Source organism: Pseudorasbora parva, chromosome 6 (assembly GCF_024679245.1).
Source record: "Pseudorasbora parva isolate DD20220531a chromosome 6, ASM2467924v1, whole genome shotgun sequence".
Lineage (NCBI taxonomy): Eukaryota > Metazoa > Chordata > Actinopteri > Cypriniformes > Gobionidae > Pseudorasbora > Pseudorasbora parva.
The window spans coordinates 2,547,237-2,573,560 of record NC_090177.1 but is presented as its reverse complement, the minus strand read 5'-3'; the positions used below and the strand labels follow the sequence as shown (position 1 = coordinate 2,573,560).

At 42.4% G+C, this 26,324-nt stretch overlaps 1 protein-coding gene across 2 annotated transcripts in view; it reads right to left on the bottom strand.

Annotated features, from left to right (window-relative positions):
* znhit6 (zinc finger HIT-type containing 6) overlaps nt 1-24,184 on the bottom strand; it is an 84,304-nt gene extending 60,120 nt beyond the window's left edge. For both annotated transcript variants that reach the window (XM_067445398.1, XM_067445399.1), the window contains exons 1-5: nt 23,989-24,184; nt 23,607-23,672; nt 22,958-23,064; nt 22,794-22,882; nt 13,695-13,798 (exon numbers count right to left, since the gene is read on the bottom strand). In XM_067445398.1, coding sequence (XP_067301499.1) covers nt 13,695-13,798; nt 22,794-22,882; nt 22,958-23,064; nt 23,607-23,672; nt 23,989-24,059 — 437 coding nt within the window. In that variant the 5' untranslated portion in view covers nt 24,060-24,184. The remainder of the gene's footprint in view (nt 1-13,694; nt 13,799-22,793; nt 22,883-22,957; nt 23,065-23,606; nt 23,673-23,988) is intronic.
* Nucleotides 24,185-26,324: the final 2,140 nt, after the last annotated feature.

Genomic DNA, 26,324 nt, shown 5'->3' with positions numbered 1-26,324 from the left:
GGGGGTGTTTCATAAGCTTGTGATTTGATTCTGATCTTAATTCAATATTGATTCATTTGACATCATAAAAGTGCATCGAGTTTAAGGGTAGGGACAGGTGTGGAGGTAGGGACAGGTGTGGGTCAGTTTAAGGGTAGGGTAAGGGACAGGTGTTGGTCAGTTTAAGGGTAGGGTAAGGGACAGGTGTGGGTCAGTTTAAGGGTAGAGTTAGGGACAGGTGTGGGTCAGTTTAAGGGTAGAGTTAGGGACAGGTGTGGGTCAGTTTAAGGGTAGAGTTAGGGACAGGTGTGGGTCAGTTTAAGGGTAGAGTTAGGGACAGGTGTGGGTCAGTTTAAGGGTAGGGTAAGGGACAGGTGTGGGTCAGTTTAAGGGTAGAGTTAGGGACAGGTGTGGGTCAGTTTAAGGGTAGAGTTAGGGACAGGTGTGGGTCAGTTTAAGGGTAGAGTTAGGGACAGGTGTGGGTCAGTTTAAGGGTAGAGTTAGGGACAGGTGTGGGTCAGTTTAAGGGTAGAGTTAGGGACAGGTGTGGGTCAGTTTAAGGGTAGAGTTAGGGACAGGAGTGGGTCAGTTTAAGGGTAGGGTTAGGGACAGGTGTTGGTCAGTTTAAGGGTAGAGTTAGGGACAGGTGTGGGTCAGTTTAAGGGTAGAGGTAGGGTCAGGTGTGGGTCAGTTTAAGGGTAGAGTTAGGGACAAGTGTGGGTCAGTTTAAGGGTAGAGTTAGGGACAGGAGTGGGTCAGTTTAAGGGTAGGGTTAGGGACAGGTGTTGGTCAGTTTAAGGGTAGAGTTAGGGACAGGAGTGGGTCAGTTTAAGGGTAGGGTTAGGGACAGGTGTTGGTCAGTTTAAGGGTAGGGTTAGGGACAGGTGTGGGTCAGTTTAAGGGTAGGGTTAGGGACTGGTGTGGGTCAGTTTAAGGGTAGGGTTAGGGACAGGTGTGGGTCAGTTTAAGGGTAGGGTAAGGGACAGGTGTGGGTCAGTTTAAGGGTAGAGTTAGGGACAGGAGTGGGTCAGTTTAAGGGTAGGGTTAGGGACAGGTGTTGGTCAGTTTAAGGGTAGAGTTAGGGACAGGAGTGGGTCAGTTTAAGGGTAGAGTTAGGGACAGGTGTGGGTCAGTTTAAGGGTAGGGTTAGGGACAGGTGTTGGTCAGTTTAAGGGTAGAGTTAGGGACAGGAGTGGGTCAGTTTAAGGGTAGGGTTAGGGACAGGTGTGGGTCAGTTTAAGGGTAGAGTTAGGGACAGGTGTGGGTCAGTTTAAGGGTAGAGTTAGGGTCAGGTGTGGGTCAGTTTAAGGGTAGAGTTAGGGTCAGGTGTGGGTCAGTTTAAGGGTAGAGTTAGGGTCAGGTGTGGGTCAGTTTAAGGGTAGAGTTAGGGACAGGAGTGGGTCAGTTTAAGGGTAGGGTTAGGGACAGGAGTGGGTCAGTTTAAGGGTAGGGTTAGGGACAGGAGTGGGTCAGTTTAAGAGTAGGGTTAGGGACAGGAGTGGGTCAGTTTAAGGGTAGGGTTAGGGACAGGAGTGGGTCAGTTTAAGGGTAGAGTTAGGGACAGGTGTGGGTCAGTTTAAGGGTAGAGTTAGGGACAGGTGTGGGTCAGTTTAAGGGTAGAGTTAGGGTCAGGTGTGGGTCAGTTTAAGGGTAGAGTTAGGGTCAGGTGTGGGTCAGTTTAAGGGTAGAGTTAGGGACAGGTGTGGGTCAGTTTAAGGGTAGGGTTAGGGACAGGTGTGGGTCAGTTTAAGGGTAGAGTTAGGGACAGGTGTGGGTCAGTTTAAGGGTAGAGTTAGGGTCAGGTGTTGGTCAGTTTAAGGGTAGAGTTAGGGACAGGTGTGGGTCAGTTTAAGGGTAGAGTTAGGGACAGGTGTGGGTCAGTTTAAGGGTAGAGTTAGGGACAGGTGTGGGTCAGTTTAAGGGTAGAGTTAGGGTCAGGTGTGGGTCAGTTTAAGGGTAGAGTTAGGGACAGGTGTGGGTCAGTTTAAGGGTAGAGTTAGGGACAGGTGTGGGTCAGTTTAAGGGTAGGGTTAGGGTCAGGTGTGGGTCAGTTTAAGGGTAGAGTTAGGGACAGGTGTTGGTCAGTTTAAGGGTAGAGTTAGGGACAGGTGTGGGTCAGTTTAAGGGTAGAGTTAGGGTCAGGTGTGGGTCAGTTTAAGGGTAGAGTTAGGGACAGGTGTGGGTCAGTTTAAGGGTAGAGTTAGGGACAGGTGTGGGTCAGTTTAAGGGTAGAGTTAGGGACAGGTGTGGGTCAGTTTAAGGGTAGGGTTAGGGACAGGTGTGGGTCAGTTTAAGGGTAGAGTTAGGGACAGGTGTGGGTCAGTTTAAGGGTAGAGTTAGGGACAGGTGTGGGTCAGTTTAAGGGTAGAGTTAGGGTCAGGTGTGGGTCAGTTTAAGGGTAGAGTTAGGGACAGGTGTGGGTCAGTTTAAGGGTAGAGTTAGGGACAGGTGTGGGTCAGTTTAAGGGTAGGGTTAGGGTCAGGTGTGGGTCAGTTTAAGGGTAGAGTTAGGGACAGGTGTTGGTCAGTTTAAGGGTAGAGTTAGGGACAGGTGTTGGTCAGTTTAAGGGTAGAGTTAGGGACAGGTGTGGGTCAGTTTAAGGGTAGGGTTAGGGACAGGTGTGGGTCAGTTTAAGGGTAGAGGTAGGGTCAGGTGTGGGTCAGTTTAAGGGTAGGGTTAGGGACAGGTGTGGGTCAGTTTAAGGGTAGAGTTAGGGACAGGTGTGGGTCAGTTTAAGGGTAGAGTTAGGGACAGGTGTGGGTCAGTTTAAGGGTAGAGTTAGGGACAGGTTTGGGTCAGTTTAAGGGTAGAGTTAGGGACAGGTGTGGGTCAGTTTAAGGGTAGAGTTAGGGACAGGTGTGGGTCAGTTTAAGGGTAGGGTTAGGGACAGGTGTGGGTCAGTTTAAGGGTAGGGTTAGGGACAGGTGTGGGTCAGTTTAAGGGTAGAGTTAGGGACAGGTGTGGGTCAGTTTAAGGGTAGAGTTAGGGACAGGTGTGGGTCAGTTTAAGGGTAGAGTTAGGGACAGGTGTGGGTCAGTTTAAGGGTAGGTTTAGGGTCAGGTGTGGGTCAGTTTAAGGGTAGGGTTAGGGACAGGTGTGGGTCAGTTTAAGGGTAGGGTTAGGGACAGGTGTGGGTCAGTTTAAGGGTAGGGTTAGGGACAGGTGTGGGTCAGTTTAAGGGTAGAGTTAGGGATAGGTGAGGGTCAGTTTAAGGGTAGAGTTAGGGACAGGTGTGGGTCAGTTTAAGGGTAGAGTTAGGGACAGGTGTGAGTCAGTTTAAGGGTAGGGTTAGGGACAGGTGTGGGTCAGTTTAAGGTTAGAGTTAGGGACAGGTGTGAGTCAGTTTAAGGGTAGAGTTAGGGACAGGTGTGGGTCAGTTTAAGGGTAGGGTTAGGGACAGGTGTGGGTCAGTTTAAGGGTAGGGTTAGGGACAGGTGTGGGTCAGTTTAAGGGTAGAGTTAGGGACAGGTGTGGGTCAGTTTAAGGGTAGGGTTAGGGACAGGTGTGGGTCAGTTTAAGGTTAGAGTTAGGGACAGGTGTGAGTCAGTTTAAGGGTAGAGTTAGGGACAGGTGTGGGTCAGTTTAAGGGTAGAGTTAGGGACAGGTGTGAGTCAGTTTAAGGGTAGGGTTAGGGACAGGTGTGGGTCAGTTTAAGTGTAGGGTTAGGGACAGGTGTGGGTCAGTTTAAGGGTAGAGTTAGGGACAGGTGTGGGTCAGTTTAAGGGTAGAGTTAGGGACAGGTGTGGGTCAGTTTAAGGGTAGGTTTAGGGTCAGGTGTGGGTCAGTTTAAGGGTAGGGTTAGGGACAGGTGTGGGTCAGTTTAAGGGTAGGGTTAGGGACAGGTGTGGGTCAGTTTAAGGGTAGAGTTAGGGACAGGTGTGGGTCAGTTTAAGGGTAGAGTTAGGGATAGGTGAGGGTCAGTTTAAGGGTAGAGTTAGGGACAGGTGTGGGTCAGTTTAAGGGTAGAGTTAGGGACAGGTGTGAGTCAGTTTAAGGGTAGGGTTAGGGACAGGTGTGGGTCAGTTTAAGGTTAGAGTTAGGGACAGGTGTGAGTCAGTTTAAGGGTAGAGTTAGGGACAGGTGTGGGTCAGTTTAAGGGTAGGGTTAGGGACAGGTGTGGGTCAGTTTAAGGGTAGGGTTAGGGACAGGTGTGGGTCAGTTTAAGGGTAGAGTTAGGGACAGGTGTGGGTCAGTTTAAGGGTAGGGTTAGGGACAGGTGTGGGTCAGTTTAAGGTTAGAGTTAGGGACAGGTGTGAGTCAGTTTAAGGGTAGAGTTAGGGACAGGTGTGGGTCAGTTTAAGGGTAGAGTTAGGGACAGGTGTGAGTCAGTTTAAGGGTAGGGTTAGGGACAGGTGTGGGTCAGTTTAAGTGTAGGCTTAGGGACAGGTGTGGGTCAGTTTAAGGGTAGAGTTAGGGACAGGTGTTGGTCAGTTTAAGGGTAGAGTTAGGGTCAGGTGTGGGTCAGTTTAAGGGTAGGGTTAGGGACAGGTGTGGGTCAGTTTAAGGGTAGGGTTAGGGACAGGTGTGGGTCAGTTTAAGGGTAGAGTTAGGGACAGGTGTGGGTCAGTTTAAGGGTAGGGTTAGGGTTAGGTGTAAGGGAAGTGCCAAAAGTGTAATTACAAATGTTACTACAGAAATAATTACAAACGTTATTACATGCAGGTATTTTTAAATGTAAGTACAATGTAAAAACATGTATGTACACAAATAAGTGCATTGTATCAAATTATTATTTACAATGTTACATTGTTTAGGCCACCTAATATAAAGTTCCTATTTTTATCCTAAACATTCCTAATTAGTATATGCTAATATGTTCCTGGAACTCTCTTGGCCAATCACAAGCATCTCTGCACCAGCATCAGCCAATCCCCAGTGGCCACACGACTTCCATATATGGAATGAGGTGATGTCACGATCTCCCTTTTTCAATGACATTAATTACGCTATTAAGAAGAACAGAGAGTAATTATGTGCGGTCCAGGATCTGTTCTGCCAGCTCTCTGCCGTCACACTGAAAACACAAATTATATAACAGAAGACCCTCAGACATTCATCAGCTGAGACAGAAGCCCTCGCTGAACTTACCAAGAGCGCCACCATGTGGCTCGATGCAACACTACAGCCAACTGTGAAAGCATGTCTCTGACATAACTGCACCTGGGGCCTATTGCAGAAAACTAGGATAAGGGATTAGGCCGGGATATCTTGGTGATCCTGGCTCAATTTATCCGCTAATATACAGTTATCTTTCGTTATCGCTCTTGGTGTGAGTGTGCTTTCAGGATACGTTTACACGCCAGTGTTGTTCTAAATTTTGCATAAAGATGATAAGATCACCAAGATATCTCAGCTTAATCCCTTATCCTAGTTTTATGCAATAGCCCCCCAAATTAAGTACAGCACTGTCTTGTAAACGTACCCTCAAGGCACACTCACACCAAGAACAATAACTGTATACTCTCCTTTGGGAGGCTATCCCACCCTTTAAACCGTTATTTATAATGATTTAGAAGAACATTATTCAAAGTCAAGGTTTGTTTTTAGAAAAATCTTAGATATGTTATTGTGAAATATTCTAAGATTATCTCTAGGGGCCTGTTGCACAAAACTAGGATAAGGGATTAAACCGGGATATCTCTGTGATCCTGGCTCAATTTATCCCCTAATACAAAATATCCCCATATAATTTATCCCCTGAGATAGTGATTGGTTGTCTGAGTAGTTTGAGCCCACCCCACTTGTGTCTGTGACTCTGTGAACCTGAGCTATGCTCAATACAAAATCCCTATGGGATTTACCATTGTAGGAGAAACGCATGCCTTTGACGGGACGACCCGCCCCATTATAAGTCTATGGGGAAATTTTTGATTTTTGAGGAGCTCTAGCACCCCAGCGGTACAACTTACACCCCTTTGAGATGTATTTTCTGAGAGATCCTAACAGGATCTTCAAATTTCGTATAAGTGACAAGTGTTTTCGATTTCATTGTTTGGCGCGTGATCCTGGCTCAATTTATCCCCTAATACACTTAAAAAAATGCTTTTCTTACTCAGTATTTTTGTCTTGTTTCTAGTCCAAACATCTAAAAATTCTTAAAACAAGAAGTATTTACAAGACAAGCAAAAGTAATTGTCTTGTTTTGGGGGGAAATAACTCAAAATGAAGAGAGTTTTTGCTTAAAATAAGATAAATAATCTGCCAATGGGGTGAGAAAAATAATCTTAATTCAAACAGAAAACAAGATTATTTTTCTCACCCCATTGGCAGATTATTTATCTTATTTTAAGCAAAAACTCTCTTCATTTTGAGTTACTTTTTTCCAAAAACAAGACAATTTTAACTTTTCAAGTAAATGTTTCTTAATGTAAGAATTTTTTTATATTTCGACTAGAAACAAGACAAAAATACTAAGAAAAGTATTGTTTGCAGTGCACATTGTATTCTTTTTTCTCATGCATATGCTATCACTATTTTAATTAATTTCTATGTAAAGCACTTTGAATTGCCATTGGGTATGAAATGTGCTATACAAATAAACTTGCCTTGCCTCACACACGACGACTCCACACTTACAATTTATCTCAGCACTGGGACAAGAGAGCGGTCAGTCAATAAATGGGAAAAAAAGGTAACGAGTTACTTATTTGAAAAAGTAACGCAGATATTTTGTTGTAAATTTTTAAAGTACCGTATTTTCGGCACTATAAGGCGCACCCGATTATAAGGCGCACCTTCAATGAATGGCCTATTTTAAAACTGTTTTCATATATAGGGCGCACCGGATTATAAGGTGCATAGAACAGAAACTACTGCAGTCAAACGTTGGACTGGGTTTGCGTTATGCATCCACTAGATGGAGCTGTGCTAAAGGGAATGTCAACAAAACAGTCAGACAAACTGACTATTCGCACGGGACTAGTATTATCTGGGGACCTCTGGTGATTTGTAATAATTGCAGAGAATGACTGTGATCTTAATCCCGTGCGAATCGGCCATGTCTGCAATCTGTAAAGCAAAAATTCCCCCGCAAATGACCTACCATACTTCACCGAACACCGAGGTCCTGTGATAATATTAGTCCCGTGCGAATTGGCATCTCTGTGATTTGGCCAGGATTGGGCGGATCGGATATCATCTTTGCAAGTTTTTTTTTTCCTGTGCGCATTTCTATCTTTATCTTTCACGAAGAATGGAGGCTGCATTCATAATGCGCACCGTTATGAATTCCCGCATGGATTATACTTTCACTTTTGAATGAGTACCAATTTGGGAGCAAATTGCTTGAATGGTGTGTTTAATATTAACATCAATACTATTCTTAATGAAAAACAGAACAACAGAACAGTACAACGACAAGCTCGCTTAAATGGGCGCTTTTACATTTAGCTTTGAAACTCAATCTTCCGCCGTATATTGTCAACTTCTCACTCGTGATGAATGAGATCTGACTCCTGCCACTGGTCTGAGCTCAGTTCAGTTTTTAATTGTAGCGTGTTCTCTAACTGAACGAAATAATTTGTATTACTATAAAACTATCAAAACGATATCGATACGACTGTTTATGATTTCATACAGCTATAACGAAAAAACATCTACAAGTCCTGACATCATATCCGGGAGAAGTCAGTAAAATCGAGTAAAATTACAGGGTTTGCTTATCACGTGCGAATGTGCCACTGCCACGCAAAACTCAGATGTGGGGGAGAAATTTCTAAATCCCAGAAATCCCAGATACTAATCCCCTGCGAATATTGCTTAAGTCAAACTTTATTAAGCGTTCTGACAACTCCGTTCACTCCCATGGTAACTAGGGATGGGACGATACACTTAAACTCACGATACGATGCACCTCGATATGCCAGGGTTACGATACGATACGTCACGATACGATATCAAAAAAAAAAGTCTTTCCAAATCTGTGATTTTCTTTTTTTTACCACCAAAGTAATGTACTAAAACTAAAGGTAGGATTTTTCTCTTTTTTTGCATTTTGGTTCTATGTTGTTTAAAAAAAAGGAGAATTTTTAGAAGTCCGCGACCACATCTTAAACAGGGGTGCCAATAATTGTGGAGGGCACTGTAGGGATGTCAATCGATTAAAATATTGAATAGCGATTAACTGCATGATTGTCATGAGTTAACTCGCGATTAATCACAATTTAATCGCATCTTTTTAGCAATTGTAAATGTATCTTAAATTAAGTTTAAATTAAGTTTTTAATACTCTAATCAACATAGGTATGGACAAATATGCATGCTTTATGCAAATGTACATTTATTATTAGTGAAACCATACTTATTCAATAATAATCAATACAGCATGAAGACTAGACATATCAAAGGTCATAGATATGTTTATCTAAGAAATTGTTCATGTCTCTTAAGCCTAAACTTAAAAATAATGAGTAAGTAGTGATTTCTCTCATTTTAACAATATAAAGGGAATTTTTACACTGGCAGTTTAATTCAGAACAGGGAAAAGTTTGTATGAAAAATTGTTAATGTGTACCAGTGAGCGCACCAGAACCACACCATACCTGGAGGAGGTCCATATTACACGAGTAGGAATATAGTGCGGCCCCTTTAAGAGATCCGCATTCCCTGTTGAACTGCCGGTATTTTGCGTGTGCGCGCCGAACTGGGCCGTGATTCACGTGGACAGTGTGAAGAACACGGACGACTCGGGAGCGCGCTTGTTCAGGAAAGTAACCTGTGCATTAGTTTTAGCCGATTGTACTGTATTTAGCTCAATAAAACACGTGTTCTGTAAGGGGTTATGGTGTTAATGATTTACCCCAGACATGAGAGAGTGAGCTGCAGTGCATCGCGCTCAGACTGCAGAGAATGTGCTCAGTGAAAAAACACACTTTTCTTTCTGGAGTCTAATAACAGTTAAACAAAAAATATGGTAGCTTATGTAGGCAATAACTGCATTTTTGGTTTAGAATATTAATGCTAATGTCAACCCTTTTCTTTCCCTATTAATGTTTGCTGTTGCATCGCGTCTGACTGCTCTCACTTTTTCCAACTATGCCTCAGATCATACAGAAAATGCGCGTTGCGTTTTGTTATGTCTGCCCCATACACACACACACACACACACACACACACACACACACAATACACTAAATTATTTATATACTACGCAAATCATGCAGCAGTGCCATCTATCTTTATTTCGCGATCCATTTTTTTCGACCTCGATGCGTTTCGTCACGTTTTGTATCGCGAAATTTTGTCAAACGATATTTCGTCCCATCCCTAATGGTAACGTTGTTCAAACGTTGATGCGCATATTAACAATATCTCCCAGCCTTGGTAATCTTTTGGCAGTTGCTGCGAGACGGTAGTTCGTTTGCGTATGGAGAGATTACGTCTTTTCATAAAACGAAAGCACCAAGAAGGACCGCCTCGAAATTCATTGATGTTCATGCCCCGTAGTAGTGCTGTTGCCTTCATTAAAATAGTGACTGTAGAGACGCGGACGCGCGTTTTTATTGGTTTTTCATACTGAAACATTTTGACTGAGCGCCTTGATCCATATATAAGGCGCTCCGGATTATAAGGCGCACTGTCGGTTTTTGAGAAAATTTAAGGCTTTTAAGTGCGCCTTATAGTGCGGAAAATACGGTAATGCATTACTTTACTAGTTACTTTAAAAAAGTAATCTGATTACGTAACTCAAGTTACTTGTAATGAGTTAACCCAACACTGATTACCATGACCTTTCATATATCAAAAGCTCAAAGGACAGTTGATTTCTCAATTCTTAGTTCATTGAAGTAGCCACTGTTCATTACTGAACCAGGGGCGATAATCATTTTAAATAATAATATAAAAGTTTATTTGAAAATAATATTTTAATGTTGTATAAAATTTGCGTATAATACTATAGACACAATCAGTTGATTGAGAGATTTATTTGTGATGGAATAATTTCTTTATAGTTGTATTGGAGGTTTACACACGTTGTGCAGTTAATGTGAGTGTGACAGACATTATGGGATGGCTTGATACAGCACAAGAGATAATTTGATCTTGACCATTAAAAAACTTTAACCCTTAAATGCATGACTGTTTCGCCAAACATTCTTACATATTCGGGTCGTTAGCGACCCAGATCTATATTTAACATGGATGGACCTCTACCTGTCGTGATAATATATAAAACTCCTGATATTAGAGTAACAGCTACAGAAGAATAAAATAAAACCTATTTCGTTCCCTTTTGGAGCTTGGAAGGATTCAGTCTGAGCAGATGTTTAATACCATCATCATCTGTCCTCGTCAGAGCTGGTTTACCAGTATATTCAGCATCTGCCTCATATTCGCCATCTCCAGCATATTCTCCAAACTCATTTTCAACGTCTTCAAAATCAATATTTTGCTCACTGACAGCTTCTTGAGCACATCCATCATCAGAGACAGCGACACTAATATCTGATTGTGTTTAGTACTTCCTCTCTGCTGTAAATCACTGAGCCATTTCAAGTTTTGCAGATTATAATTATTATAGTTTCGTTTTCTGTCAGAGGTAACTATGAGTCAAACGTCACTTCATCATTGCGTAGCAGACATCGCCACCTTGTGGAATAAAGGTGAATTGCGCCCTTTTTCCTTATTATAGATTAATTTATCAGTGTGCAAAATATATATATATATACGTACAATCCTACACACCTCGGGTCGTTAGCGACCCTATACAATTTTGACAAATACTAGAGAAAAAACAGGCATTCAATTATAAATCTATTATTGTTTTCTTGTTATATTGTTTAAAATGGATTGATTGAGGAATACTAAGACTGCTGATGTCTAACTTTAAAAAATGAATGAGGAGCAGGGCAGTGAATGACGTCTCGGGTCGCTAACGACCCAGGGTATGCATTTAAGGGTTAATTAAAACTGTCACGTAACAAATCTGCTTCAAATTGAATTAAAAATGAAATTACGACATTGAAATTAAAATGTAAAGGGTGTACAAATTCATTGGGGGAATCATGTTCATCAAAACAGTGCACATTTAATTTATCTAACTTTTATGTTGGTTTGGTCGTTTGTTTGTTTCCTCATAAAGGTCCAGAATTCATGTTTTTCTTCTTTTTTCTTTGTCAAGTTTTTGGCCTTTTTAATTATATGATGTCATTACGTTGTCTTGCCTCCAGCCAATCGCTGCTGATCGTGGTTTCGAGTATCGATCATCTGCCCTCTTCAGGGAACACAAGAACGAGCAGTGATCTCAGGGTGCGTTCACACTTGTCATGTTTGGTTCGATTAAAACGAACCCTGGTGCGGTTGCTCGGTTAGTGCGGTTCATTTGAACATATGTGAACGCTGCCACCCGAACCCTGGTGCGCACCAAACAAGCGGACCGAGACCGCTAAAAAGATGGGTCTCGGTCCGCTTCCAAACGAACTCTGGTGCGGTTCGATTGATATATGAACGCAACACGGACCAAAGACATGTAAACGGACCAAAAACCGGACGTAATGTCACAAGATGCGACGCATAATGCAGCTGATTTGACGACGCGGAAAGATCGGTGTATCCAAAATGAGTAACTTTAACATTAGAGGGCAAACGTGGAGCAACGAGGAAGAGCCTCGATCATCAATATTTGGTCAGACGAGCATGTTTCGAAAATGCTAAAACACACAAAAAGCATACCTGGCTCTTCTCATCAAAGTTCCTGTGTTGCCCATTATTAGCAGGTGCAGACGACAGCGGCCGTCTCTGTTCTGCACAACGGAGGGAATCCTGCTGCTGTTTTGAATGTTTTGAACATTTTATGAGCTCTTCATGAGTTCTCAGCGGGTAAAAATAATGCCACATGTACACGCATAAAATGATCGCGTTTAATCCAGCACACAGCGTTGTTTTGAACATTTCATGAGCTCTTCATGAGTTCTCTGGTAAGAAATAATGCCATATGTGTTACACGCATAAAATGATCGCGTTTAATCCAGCACACAGCGTTGTTTTGAATGTTTTGAACATTTCATGAGCTCTTCATGAGTTCTCTGGTAAAAAATAATGCCATATGTACACGCATAAAATGCCCGCGCGTGTAATCCGCACACAGCATTGTTTTGAATGTTCGGTAAACGAGCTCTTACGTCATTTAAACCGACCAATCAGGTTGTGAGCGTCTCCCTGTGCCTTTGGTTCGGTAACTTTAGGTTCGCTGTTAAAAATGCCCGTGTGAACGCTAAGCGGACCAGGACTATTATGTTTGTTTTTGTTTTTTGGTCCGGACCAAACTAACCAAACGAACCGAACTACAAGTGTGAACGCACCCTCAGATAACTTCATCTGGATATTTTAATCCAATCCACAAATACGTTTGAAAAACCAAATTAGCCAAAGATTAGTTATCACTAGGGCTGAACGATATTCTGTTTTAACATCGACATCGCGATGTGCGCGTGTGCGATAGTCACATCGCCGGAACATGCGATGTTAAGGGTAGTAGCCTATGGTGTATTAAGAGAACGGTAGCACACAGTAAACGCGAGTGTGTTGCTGGAGTGACATGCCCGTTCCTCATGCCTGCACAGTGATTGGTTCGCTGTGCCACTGCTCACCGCTCACAGCCAAACATTCACTGCTAAAATGCGCGACAAAGAGGATCCGAAGAGGAAAAAAAAGGTTTGTGCCAGAAATCATCTTTTTGGGACTATTTCGGCTACATAAAGGAGGATGTTGAACAAAAAGAGGTACTTTGCATGGAGTGTCTTGTGGCCACAAAACAAGAAAACACCACCAATTTGTCTGATCACTTAAAACGGCACCACAAAGCTCTTTACGACGAATACAAAGCAGGGCTCGACATTAACGCTTGTCCGGCACATGTGTGTGTTTTAAAGGGACAAGAGTAAGAGAATTTTACTTGCCAGACGGACAAGAGCCTGATTAAAACAAAAAATAACTAGCGAATCACCAAAATGTTTGTGCATTAATTTAGAGTAAGTGGGGCTCGATAGTGGATAATAATCGATAATGAACTGACGATAATAAGGTCACGCTGTTGACGCTCGTGCAGCCTCTCGAGGAGAAATCACAACACTAGAGCGTATTCCTGAACACCATCACAACTGAAAATGACACTGATTTCATATGACAGCTCCATAAACAACTAATTAACATTCACTTAACGTTACATTTTAGATGCAATATTTAGTGTTTTTATTCTATTTCAGCAGTGAAAATCGTTCACAGCAGACCCGTAACGCGTCTCACTCACAGCAACAAGTGTGTTACTGAACGATTCAGTGTTTGAATGAATCGTTTGAATGAACGACTCAGTGACTCACTTGTTAAGATGGTCACTTGCTGCCACCTACTGGAGGTTTAGTTTCATGTTTGCACATACTTTCCAACATTTCTGTTTGTCTCTTGTAATAAAGCTTGCTTATTAGTGAAATTATTAATATCACGGAATGGTAATTATTGACTTTAGCCTGGATTGATGGCTCTCAATATCACAATATATATCGTTGGGGGGAAAAATATCGCAATTAATTTTTTTCCAATATCGTGCAGCCCTAGTTATCACGATTAAAAGGTCTGGGATCTGTCAAATCTCAGATGTGTGAATTGAGGTACAAAGAACGGACCCCTGAACTCCCCGTCACCATAAAAATAACATGCATGCTTATTATGGCAATCTGCAGGCGGGATCAGAAAACGATAAAGCTTCCCGGCACACTTACGCGCTTCTGAAGACGGTGCGGTTCTCCCGATGTTTGCTGAACATTTTGGGAAGAAGCTTCAGGGTGACTTTGACTGCTTTTGCCTTCCTGATCATCCACATGCTCTTAAAAGAGAGGGGAAAAAAGAGTGAGTACCCACACACACAGTGTGTGTGTGTGTGTGTGCGCTCTGTGTGTGTGCGCTCTGTGTGTGTGCGTGCGCGTGCGTGTGCGTGTGCGTGTGTGTGTGTGTGATGTCTGCCAATGAATTTGGTGTATTTACCAAACGGCAACCTCATCCAGTTTCTGTTGAAGCCGATCCTGAAGTGACTTAAACTGCAGTTCCTCGACTGGCCACTAGAGCGGCTCCAGAAGGAGCAGAATCTCACTGAGCTCATGTTAAAATTAGGGGTGCACCGATCCGACTTTTTCAGTCCCGATACCGATACAGATGCCTGGGCTTTATGTATCTGTCGATACCCGATACCCGATACGATACTATTGTTAAATTAATAATAAACTGTACACCTTCCTTGAAGAGACTAAAGGCAGCAGACTTTACTAAATAAAGATAATAAGACAAAATAACAGATGTATGCAAAGTGTTGAATTCTTATTTATTTAAAAAACAATTGTGCATTCAAATCTAAAATATAATTTAGGGCTCGACATCAAGCATGCTCATGTCTGTCCTTCGGATAAGTAAAATGGTCATTCACTTGTCTGAGTAAAAAATACGCTTGTCTGGAAAAAAGTTTGATTTGTGTGTGTGTGTGTGTGTGTGTGTGTGTGTTGTAAATATAACTTATTCTGAAGCAATGTTCTCAGTGTTCAATCAGCTTTGACATATTCTGCATATTTGTGATATTTTACCTTTATAAAGGGCATTTTCCCCTAATCTTATTAAATATAAGCTATGCTTCAGGTTTCATATATTGTTAAATTTGATCTATACATTCAATTAAAATAAGACACTATAGGGATGTTACCAATCAAATTAATTATTCACCCAGAAAAATTACTACTGCATTAAATGATGTTATGAGATTTGTATTTTTGAATAAACAAAATAAATGTTGAAAAATATAGGAAACTAAACCACCAGTAGGCAGAGGTGTCAAGTAACGAAGTACAAATACTTCGTTACCTTACTTAAGTAGAAATTTTGGGGATCTATACTTTACTGGAGTAATTAGTTTTCTGCCTACTTTTTACTTCTACTCCTTACATTTTCACGCAATTATCTGTACTTTCTACTCCTTACTTTTTAAAAATAGCCTCGTTACTCCTCTTTCATTTCATCTTGTTTAAAAAAAAAAACTATGCAGATAAATTGCGTCATCCGGATAGTGTGAATTTGATTGTGGTTGGATGAGAAGTGTAAACATATACCATTCCAACACCCTATTGGTTACTACGCGATCCATCGCGCTTGCACATAACTCAAAGCACAAATCACACACGGTGTTGCCAGATTGGGCGGGTTCCAGTGGACGAGCACGCACTTTCAGTCAATCAGCGATCAGCAGCAGACGCGCTCATTCATGACAGCCAGGTTTTTAGCGCGATAACTCATTGTAGATGTATTCAAGTGATCGCTATGCTAAAGTGGCATACATACAGTATATATATATCAGAGTATGTGAGCGGAGTGGAGTGGGAGCGGAGCGAGGAGTGGAGCGGCGAGATTTTGGAGTGAGGAGCGGATTTTTTAAAAGTCGGAGTGTTGTGGTTTTTACTCGCTCCACTACCGCTCCATCACGAGTAGGCTACAATTCATGCCAACGGGCCGGCACATATTAACTACATTTTTTAGCCAGAACTAGAGCGCTCAAAAAAATAAAGCCCAACCCTACCCGAGCCCATGCACCCCAGAGACCGGCCCTGCCTGACTAATTAGCGGAGCGGAGCCGGTGTGATCAGCTCAATAGTCCGCAGGCGCGCGCTCATGAACCCACCGGTAAAATTATGTTCGTTCAAATCCAGCTCAGACATGACATAAATCTGTAGCTTACTATACTTGTTGTAGCCATTAAACATTTTTTTTTTCATATTTATGTTTAAATATTATAATATTATTTTTAGATTTCATCTGATTATGATAGGCTATAAGTGCAAAGATGCAAGTGGGTCAGAAATGATTTTGGTGGTTATATTTAGTTTAATATTAAGTTTTGTTTTGTAAAAAGACTTTCTTTCGTTTTGTACAAATTGTCTCTTAATTTAAATAAAGGTTTCTTTGGCCAATTGCATGTATTTAATAAATAAGAAATAAATAAGTAGACTAGGTCGCGGAAGCCATCGCTTTCATTGCTCATGAACTGAAGCGCGTCTCAAATAAACTAAAACTCAGCAGGCTCGCCTCACAGACATGAGGAATATGGAGCCTAATATGTGTAGAAACGAAAAGATTTAAATAAGCACATGGTGCAGTGTTCAGAACTCACACGGTAAACAACCAGCTTGATACAGATGATCACGGCGATGGGCATGAGCGGGATGTTAAAGTTTAAGGGAATTTTTTTTTTTACCTTCTACTGATATGATCGGCTGAAAGCACATTTTAAACAGGTAGCACTTATTCACACACGTAATCGTTCTCTCTAATGCATTCAAACACATATTGTAGTAGGTACTTACCTGCTTACAGTTATCAGTAGGCTACTGTTATATTCTATTATATGATTTTGAATGAGCAGAAATCTGTATTGATCCGTAGATAAAATAACTGATGAAAACATTCATCTTTCCAAACTTCCAAACAGCATTTGCACTGCAAAAAGCATCAATGATATTTAACTTTTAATGCTGATAAAACCATTAGGTTTGGCATAGGGGAAATGCACACAAATGTTCCAATCGTTGAAACTAGGCTCTTTATCTCCTGTTGTTTATTTTTTATAATTTTATTCAGTTAATGCAGGTTATAAACCAAACTTTATAGTGATATTTCAGAGCTCACTAAAATACTTTAGCAGTTAGCCGCAAATTACCTCGGAGCGAAGATGGAGCGGTGTTTCTGATATCAGTGAGCGAGGAGTGGAGTGCGGAGCGGGAAATTGTGAACCCGGAGCGGAGCTGGAGCGGAGTGAGCCTTGAATGCATAGAGCGTGGAGGGGAAATTTCTGCCGCTCCACTCCGCTCACATACTCTGATATATATACACAAGCCGTTTCTACAGTAAGGAGAGGGAGAGTGAACCAACTCTCAAACGTGGATTACACCTGTGAGACACACACGTGTCCCCCTCACTTTTAATAAAATGTATTTTCGTCCCCCGCACTTTTACTGGGTCTCACCGATCCTAGTCGACCCGTTCCGAGCGGGATTCGAACCAGCGTTACCCTGCGCGGCGACGGCCAAATTAACAGGGAGGCTAAAGACAGCCTTCTCTAATCTCGGTTGATAGAGTGCTTTTTGAGGTCACGGGAAAGTGTATTTACATAGAAACCAATTTAAATACATTAAGATTTAAAATCAGAGACAAAAATTAATCTATGCATGACCTGCTGTCATTTTATTCGCATCTAAATAAAAGCGGATTCGTAGAAGTAATACCCTGTCACGCTGGAGCTGCAGCTGAAGGAAAACAATCGTTATGAGAGATGAAACGTGACGACGACAATCAGACGAGTGCGACAATATATGCTTTATGTGTGTTTTTCCAAGCCATCTCAATGTAGCCTATTTATTGACAATAAAGTAGCCTATCATATGAATAATGCCGCTTTTTTAATGTTTAGCATCTTCTGCTCACCAAGGCTGCATTTATTTAATCAAAAATAGTTAAAACAGTAATATTGTGAAATATTATTACAAATTAAAACAGCTTTTTTCCTATGTGATCAAAGCTGAATTTATCATCATTACTCCAGTCTTAAGTGTCACGTGATCCTTCACTAATCATTCTCATATGAGGATTTTATAATCAAGAAACATTTATGATTATTATCAGTGTTGAAAACAGTTGTGCTGCTTTAAAATGAGCCCTGCACAATCCTTCCTATGACACACTCCTGCAGTCATTAAAATAGTTCAGCTTTGTTTGTAATGTCCAAGTAGTTATATTTCGTTTAGTTTCTTTATTAAAGTTAATTTAGAAAAATGTTTGGATAATTTGTTTGTTTGTTAATTTTTTTTTAAAGTGATAACCGAGCAGTCAGCGGCCGACAGTGGGTATGAGGTTAGGGGTGTAAAAGTCAGGGCCCGTAGGGCTCTAAAGCGTCGACCCAATCTGGCAACACTGATCACACACATGTAGCCTACATTTACATTCCGATAAAGGTTATTGATAACATTACTTATAGGCAACTAGTCATCATATCTTCCGCTTCAGGAAACACGCTAATGCTCAGCAGTACACATATGGTATATTTCCATTGTACTAAAATGCATTCATTTTCAATGGGTATATATGCGGCTGAAACAGGTAGCCAGTGCCTCCCAAATTTTTCAACATTAACATTTTAATATAACATTATAGTCATTATGGCCTTTAGAAAAGTGTTTTTTGAGGAGGTGGGGTAGTCCACTATAGTAGCCTGGATGCCAGCCGAACTTAGCCCCGCCCACAACATTTTTAGGTCGGGCAATTCGGTCTGGCATCGCTCCATAGAGGAGTAATTATCCCCGAACAGAAACTGTTCGGACCAATGAGATCATCAGGGCGGGCTTTAGCCGATGATGGACAGATGATCAACAGAAACTGACCAATGAGATCATCAGGGCGGGCTTTAGACGATGACGGACAGATGATCAACAGAAACTGACCAATGAGATCATCAGGGCGGGCTTTAGACGATGATGGACAGATGATCAACAGAAACTGACCAATGAGATCATCAGGGCGGGCTTTAGACGATGACGGACAGATGATCGACAGAAACTGACCAATGAGATCATCAGGGCGGGCTTTAGCCGATGACGGACAGATGATCGACAGAAACTGACCAATGAGATCATCAGGGCGGGCTTTAGACGATGATGGACAGATGATCAACAGAAACTGACCAATGAGATCATCAGGGCGGGCTTTAGACGATGATGGACAGATGATCGACAGAAACTGACCAATGAGATCATCAGGGCGAGCTTTAGACGACGACGGACAGATGATCGACAGAAACTGACCAATGAGATCATCAGGGCGGGCTTTAGCCGACGACGGACAGATGATCAACAGAAACTGACCAATGAGATCATCAGGGCGGGCTTTAGCCGATGATGGACAGATGATCAACAGAAACTGACCAATGAGATCATCAGGGCGGGCTTTAGCCGATGACGGACAGATGATCAACAGAAACTGACCAATGAGATCATCAGGGCGGGCTTTAGCCGATGACGAACAGATGATCGACAGAAACTGACCAATGAGATCATCAGGGCGGGCTTTAGCCGATGACGGACAGATGATCAACAGAAACTGACCAATGAGATCATCAGGGCGGGCTTTAGCCAATGATGGACAGATGATCAACAGAAACTGACCAATGAGATCATCAGGGCGGGCTTTAGCCGATGACGGACAGATGATCAACAGAAACTGACCAATGAGATCATCAGGGCGGGCTTTAGACGATGACGGACAGATGATCAACAGAAACTGACCAATGAGATCATCAGGGCGGGCTTTAGCCGATGACGGACAGATGATCAACAGAAACTGACCAATGAGATCATCAGGGCGGGCTTTAGCCGATGACGGACAGATGATCAACAGAAACTGACCAATGAGATCATCAGGGCGGGCTTTAGCCAATGATGGACAGATGATCAACAGAAACTGACCAATGAGATCATCAGGGCGGGCTTTAGCCGATGACGGACAGATGATCAACAGAAACTGACCAATGAGATCATCAGGGCGGGCTTTAGACGATGACGGACAGATGATCAACAGAAACTGACCAATGAGATCATCAGGGCGGGCTTTAGCCGATGACGGACAGATGATCAACAGAAACTGACCAATGAGATCATCAGGGCGGGCTTTAGCCAATGATGGACAGATGATCAACAGAAACTGACCAATGAGATCATCAGGGCGGGCTTTAGCCGATGACGGACAGATGATCAACAGAAACTGACCAATGAGATCATCAGGGCGGGCTTTAGCCGATGACGGACAGATGATCAACAGTAACTGACCAATGAGATCATCAGGGCGGGCTTTAGCTGATGACGGACAGATGATCAACAGAAACTGACCAATGAGATCATCAGGGCGGGCTTTAGCTGATGACGGACAGATGATCAACAGTAACGTAATCATCACGTCATCAAAGGCGCTTGGGTTATATTTACTCGAATCCTAAACGGAGAGCTTGTTTGTATCTGCATTCACCTTCATAATTTCTCTCAAAGATGATGATCATGTTGGGTAAGTGCTCTGTGTATCAATAAATTCTTTTATTTTTTTACAACACCGGCAAAGATCGTTTATTCCAGCACGTGTGCAGACAGGGTTGCTAAGTTTTTACAACAAAATCCGCCAACTACTAGCCCTAAACAATAGCTTCTCGGGGGGTTCTCCGGGGGAAAAAATGGTGTTTGGGGGTAAATGTGTGTTATTTTAGCAAGGTTGCTGCTAAAATTCACACTTATGGGTCTATATATCACATAATAGTCGCTTCAACCCGAGGACATAGAAAACAACCGCGGGGGAAAATTGCAGACTTGGCAACACAGTGCAGTTGAGCTCTGTTGACATTTGACAATGTGTGGCTTCGTTGCTCTGATTGGTTTGCTCCATTGGGCTGCGATTATGAGGCGTGCTTCAACCGAACCAGGATAGACCTACAAAGGTCTATCCAATTGATGTCTTTCCTGGTTCGGTTGAAGCACGCCTCATAATCACAGCCCAATGGAGCGGTTATACTAGAGCAGACTAGTATTCTGACTAGAATTGAGTATGACCACGTCAGGCTAGCACTATAGGCCCCTGTGGTGTGGCCTAAGCTTTTGTCTTTAATGGAATTTTTTCCTTACATTACTTTTACTTTTATACTTTAAGTAGTTTTGAAACCAGTACTTTTACACTTTTACTTAAGTAAAAAGCATGAGTTGATACTTCAACTTCTACAGAAGTATTTTTAAACCCTAGTATCTATACTTCCACTTGAGTAATGAATGCGAGTACTTTTGACACCGCTGCCAGTAGGTGAGTCTTAATGAGTGAGTCACTGAGTCACGGTTCTGCTGTTTGGATCTATTTTCGCAGCTGAAATGGAACAAAAAGACTCAATATTGCATCTAAAATGTAAGAAATTAATGTTAATGATTGTCATTTTCAATCGTGATGGTATTCAGGGAAACAGCACATTTGGTTGTGTGATGTTGTTTAAAGGGTTACTTCAGCGATTAGCATATGGCTTTGTATCAGTAGAAACCCTGGAGAATATTCAAATGATTGTGCTTTCCCCCCTCATATCTCCCTGAGACGAGAGATTTATGCATTTTATTTCTGGAAAAATTCCTCCTATGATGCAAAATGACGATTTTTGCATCATAGGAGGAATGTTTGCCCAGAGGCTAAAGACTACAGCCAGCAGAGGGAGCCATTTCCGCATGTTTTGAATCTGCGCATGGGGGATGGAGATCACACTCAGCTTGCAGGGAGAGCTCAGCTTGCAGACAGGATCATTTAAACGGAGCTATGGTGAGCAATGTAAGTCTTTTAACTTCTCAAATTAATTTCTATGAAAGTTAAGCTTGTAAAGGCATGAACTGAAACGCGCCAGACTGAACTCGCGTTGTGAATGTATGCCGCGAGTATAGTCGCGATTACCTCAGCTCTCATCAGTCGTGCAGTTAGTGCTCAGTGCTGTGATACTCGCGCGGTGACTCACTCATTATATTGAACAGACACGTTCAGTTTTCAATTGTAGTGTCTTCTCTGTTCTCTAACTGAGTCACAGTAATGAAGTTGGTGGCGTTGGGAATGGCCTCACAGGGCAGTGAAGCATTCTGGGAATTGTAGTCTTTCATCCCCATGGGACAAAAATACATTTTCTGTCTTTTCTCAGTCTAGAAGACACCAAATTCAAAAATAATTTAACATTTCTACTGCATTGATGACCCAGTTTAAATACAGATTCATCTTCCCAGCGCTGAAGTACCCCTTTAACTGTATCATATGTAATAAAGATAAAAACGTAACATTCTGAATGTTTACCACAATTACTATGTGTGAGCGGCGCTTTTTTGATTTCTCCTCAAGATGTGCGAGTGTCAACAGCGTGTCGTTACCGTCAGTTCATTACATTAGCATTATCCACTATCAGTCACTTACACTAAATTGATCCTTTGCTTAGTGTAAAGTTAGCTGCTGGGCTGTATTGTCCACTCCTTTAGTTTTGCTGAGCTGCAGGAATGCAGCGTGCTCCTTATGGTGTTTCTGGATTAAATTGGTAGTATTGCCGACAGACGAACTAGTTGCCGTGGCAAGCATAAAATATCTCTACACATCCGACTCTCCGGCTCGCTCCATGTTGCGTCGAGGACGCGACACACGTGAAACTGACGAATGACGTAGGGTTCTGCTGCGATTAAAAAAACAAAACACCTCGACAGCTTTGTCGTTGGTATCGTGGCCAATATCCAATCCTAATATCGGATCGGTGCACCCCTAGTTAAAATGCCCAACTTTACAGCAGAATAAAACATGTTTACAGTCTGGGACACATTGTGGTTTTGGTCTATACGGCTAATTTTTCTCTTCATAACGACTGAGAGGGGGTGAATGTGTTTATAACTCATTCGTTTAAATTATATAAAGCCTTGAAGTTCTGCATAATTAAGGGCGTGGCCACTTTGAGTGACAGGTGGATAGCCGTTTGTCTGCTGTATGTTAGTCATCACGTGACCTAAGCCCCGCCCAAGTCCCGCCTCTTTGCCCATTTTCTGTTATTACGGCCAACTCGTCTCTACGTGAACGGCTCTTCACAATCCTATGGGTAACGTCACGGACACTACGGCCATATTTTTTACAGTCTATGGTGTTCACACATGCTTCAGACACCGGTCACGCTGAGGCCGGTCCCCACGGCTCCTCATTGGTTTACCCCGGTGTTGATGTCCGGCACAGATTCACACACTCAGGAAAAATCTCCAGCTCACCTCCTTCGGGTGTCGACGGCTGCTGAGCAGGACGGAGTCTCTGTGGGACTGTTCTCTCAGTCGAGCGGTGTCCTCCAGAAACCTGTAATCTACAGCAGCGGGAAATCTTCATCATCATCACCATCATCATCATCATCATGTTTAGTTTCTGTAGAGATCCTCACCGCTGAGCAGGTTGATTTCACTGAATTCAGCGAGAGGCACAAACGCCGTCTTGTCCCGAACACCGCAGCATCCCGACAGCATCTTGTGCCGCTTTACACAGGCCAAACTCCACCGAGAACAGAGGCAGAACAGCACACACTCAACACACACTGCTTTATTCTGAGTGCAGGTGGCTCAAGAACACTATGGGCTTTAAAAAGGACAGTTCACGTTAGGCCATATCGTGTGTGAGTAAGTGTATGTGAGTGTGGGCGAGTGTGAATGTGTGTGTGTGTGCTTGTTTCTGTGAAATATGAAGACACAAATGTGTGTAATGCCATGGGTATGACACAGGTATTACAGGAGAGGGTGAAATATGAGGACATTACCCATGGCCCCACTTTACAAAAGGCTTATAAATCACACAGGAGGAGTTTTTATGAGATAGTAAAAATGCAGAATGTTTCCTGTGATGGGTAGGTTTAGGGGCAGTGTGTGTGTGTGTGTGTGTGTGTGTGTGTGTGTGTGTGTGTGTGTGTGTGTGTGTTATAGTAGGTTTAGGGGTAGTGTAGGGGGATAGAAAATACAGTTTGTACAGTATAAAAACCATTACGTCTATAGAAATGTCCCCACAATTCACAAAAACAAACGTGTGTGTGTCTCTCTCACCTGCAGGTGTGTTTCATGCAGCTGGGGCATCTGTATTTGGCCTCTTCAGTCTCACAAACATCACAACTGGAAAAGTCGAGACACAAACAGCAGAGGAAGTTTCTCACTTTTAATAACAAATTAATTTAGTTGATAATTTTTCCATGAGCGATTCTAAGTTTTAAATGTCAGATGATCGATATATGACTGCTGAGATACGGAACACAGCGATGAGCTTAAAGTAGTGTTAGTAAACGGTAAACGTTAATTATACTACGGCACATAAGTCTAGCTGCTATTATGAGTTACAGATGTTTGGCTGAATCTAACTATACACACACAAACAGCAGAAACACAGATGTAAACAAACACACTCACACACACTGTGCGTATTTGCACTGACCTGGCCAAGGCTATCTTGCGCTTAAGTCCTCTCCGGTCATCTTCACTGCTGTTGTCCATGTCATTAAACATATTGACCACATCAACAGCGTATTCATGCGATTATCTCTGACCACAACAATGACCATGTGCTGCGCTCCGTACACGCGTCTGCCGTATTCCTTGCTCTCTTTACGACAGTTTACGATAGCCGGAGCCGAAAGCACGACAGTTCGATTCATGGTGCGACTGCGCATCGATATATAATATCACTTTAGTACCTCATGAAAATGTATTTTAACGTGTTATTGGACATTGCCAACTAAACTATGAAAAATATGAACTAAATAAAGTACAGATAGAGAGAATAAATGGTAACTTATAGTACTGCTCCTAAAAAACAGCTTATTTGTATAATATTTTTTTTTGTCTTTGGCTTGTTATTTCTCACAGATTTCTTCTCGTTCTGAATTACATACAGATAAAGTTACAGTAAAGATTACATTTCGTCCTGAGCGTATCTCTAGCTACTAATGAAGCTGTGGGTTTTAGTAAATTTATGAGGAATTTATTCTGGAAGTGTGTGTGTGTGTGTGTGTGTGTGTGATGTCTTTACTAATAATGATCTGTAAAGATGATTGGATCAAACATGTGTTGGTCCCCGTTTTACTAAAAAAACAGCTCTGACCCGTCAATGGACTCCTCTAGACCCCTGAAGGTGTGCTGTGGTATCTGGCACCAAGATGTTAGTAGCAGATCCTTTGAGTTGTTTTTTCAGGACATCCCACAGATCTGGGGAATTTGGAGGCCGAGTCAACGCCTCAGACTCGTTGTGCTCCTCAAACCATTCCTGAAGCGTTTGTGCTTTGTGTCAGGAGCATTATCCTGCTGGAAGAGCCACAGCCACCAGAATACCGTTTCCATCAAAGGCTGAACATGGTCTCAGCAATTCTTAGGTAGGTGGAGCGTGTCAAAGTAACATCCACATGGATGGAGGACCCAAGGTTTCCCAGCAGAACATTGGCCAAAGCATCACACTGCCTCCGCCGGCTCGCCTTCTTCCCATAGTGCATCCTGGGGCCATGTGTTCCCCAGGTAAGCCACACACGCACACACACACACACCCGGCCATCCACGTGATGTAAAAGAACACGTGATTCCTCAGACCAGGCCACCTTCTTCCATTGCTCCGTGGTCCAGTTCTGATGCTCACGTGCCACTGTTGGTGCTTTCGGCGGGGTCAGAGGTCACCCTGACTGGTCCATACGCCTCAAACTGAGCTGCTCTGTGTATTCTGACAGCTTTCTATCGGAACCAGCATTAACTTCTGGAGCAGTTTGAGCTCCAGTAGCTCGTCTGTTTGATCGGACCCCACGGGCCAGCCTTCGCTCCCCACGTGCATCAATGAGCCTTGGCCGCCCATGACCCTGTGGCCGGTTCTCCACTGGTCCTTCCTTGGAGCACTTTTGATAGATACTGACCACTGCAGACCGGGAACAGCCCACAAGAGCTGCAGTTTTGGAGATGCTCTGACCCAGTCGTCTAGCCGTCACAATCTGGCCAAACTCGCTCAAATCCTTACGCTTGCCCATTTCTCCTGCTTCACACACATCAACTCTGAGGACTAAATGTTCACTTGCTGCCTAATATATCCCACCCACTAACAGGAGCCGTGATGAAGAGATCATCAGTGTTATTCACTTCACCGGTCATAATGTTATGCCTGATTTGGTGTATTTATCCCTTATTAAAGTAATTAAATATCTCATATATCCATTTAAATAATACATTATTTTTTTAGAGGCTCCATGAGAAAAAGGGCAATTTAATTAATAGAAATAAACAAAAACTCATGAGAACATTGTGATTAAATCATACATTTTATTTAATGTCAAAATATTAAATATTTACATATTTGTTTTGTTTCTGTAGGCACATTTAGTAACAGTTTGGATACTGTAATCATAAGTTAACAGGTGTTACACTTCCTGTGTGTGATCATGTGATCTGAATCTGGCCAATCGCAGCTGCCAGAACACAACATTTACTCCCTATTTGTGTTTATATACAAATACAAATTTGACATAAATAAGATTTTCGAACTAAATGGCAAGTGACCAAATAGATCTCTGAGAGATATCATAATTTATTGGAGTACAGTATTTTTTGAGAAATAAAAAGATAACATAAATAAACAAATATATAATGTCCAAATATACATAAGGGGAAAATAAAAAATGACTAACTCATTGCTAACGCTGAATACTGCAGCACCACGGAGAAGTCGCCCGACCCGACACGTGTACTAACCAAACGCAACAGGTCTTGCAGAGAGACTCCGCCCACAACTTCTTCTGA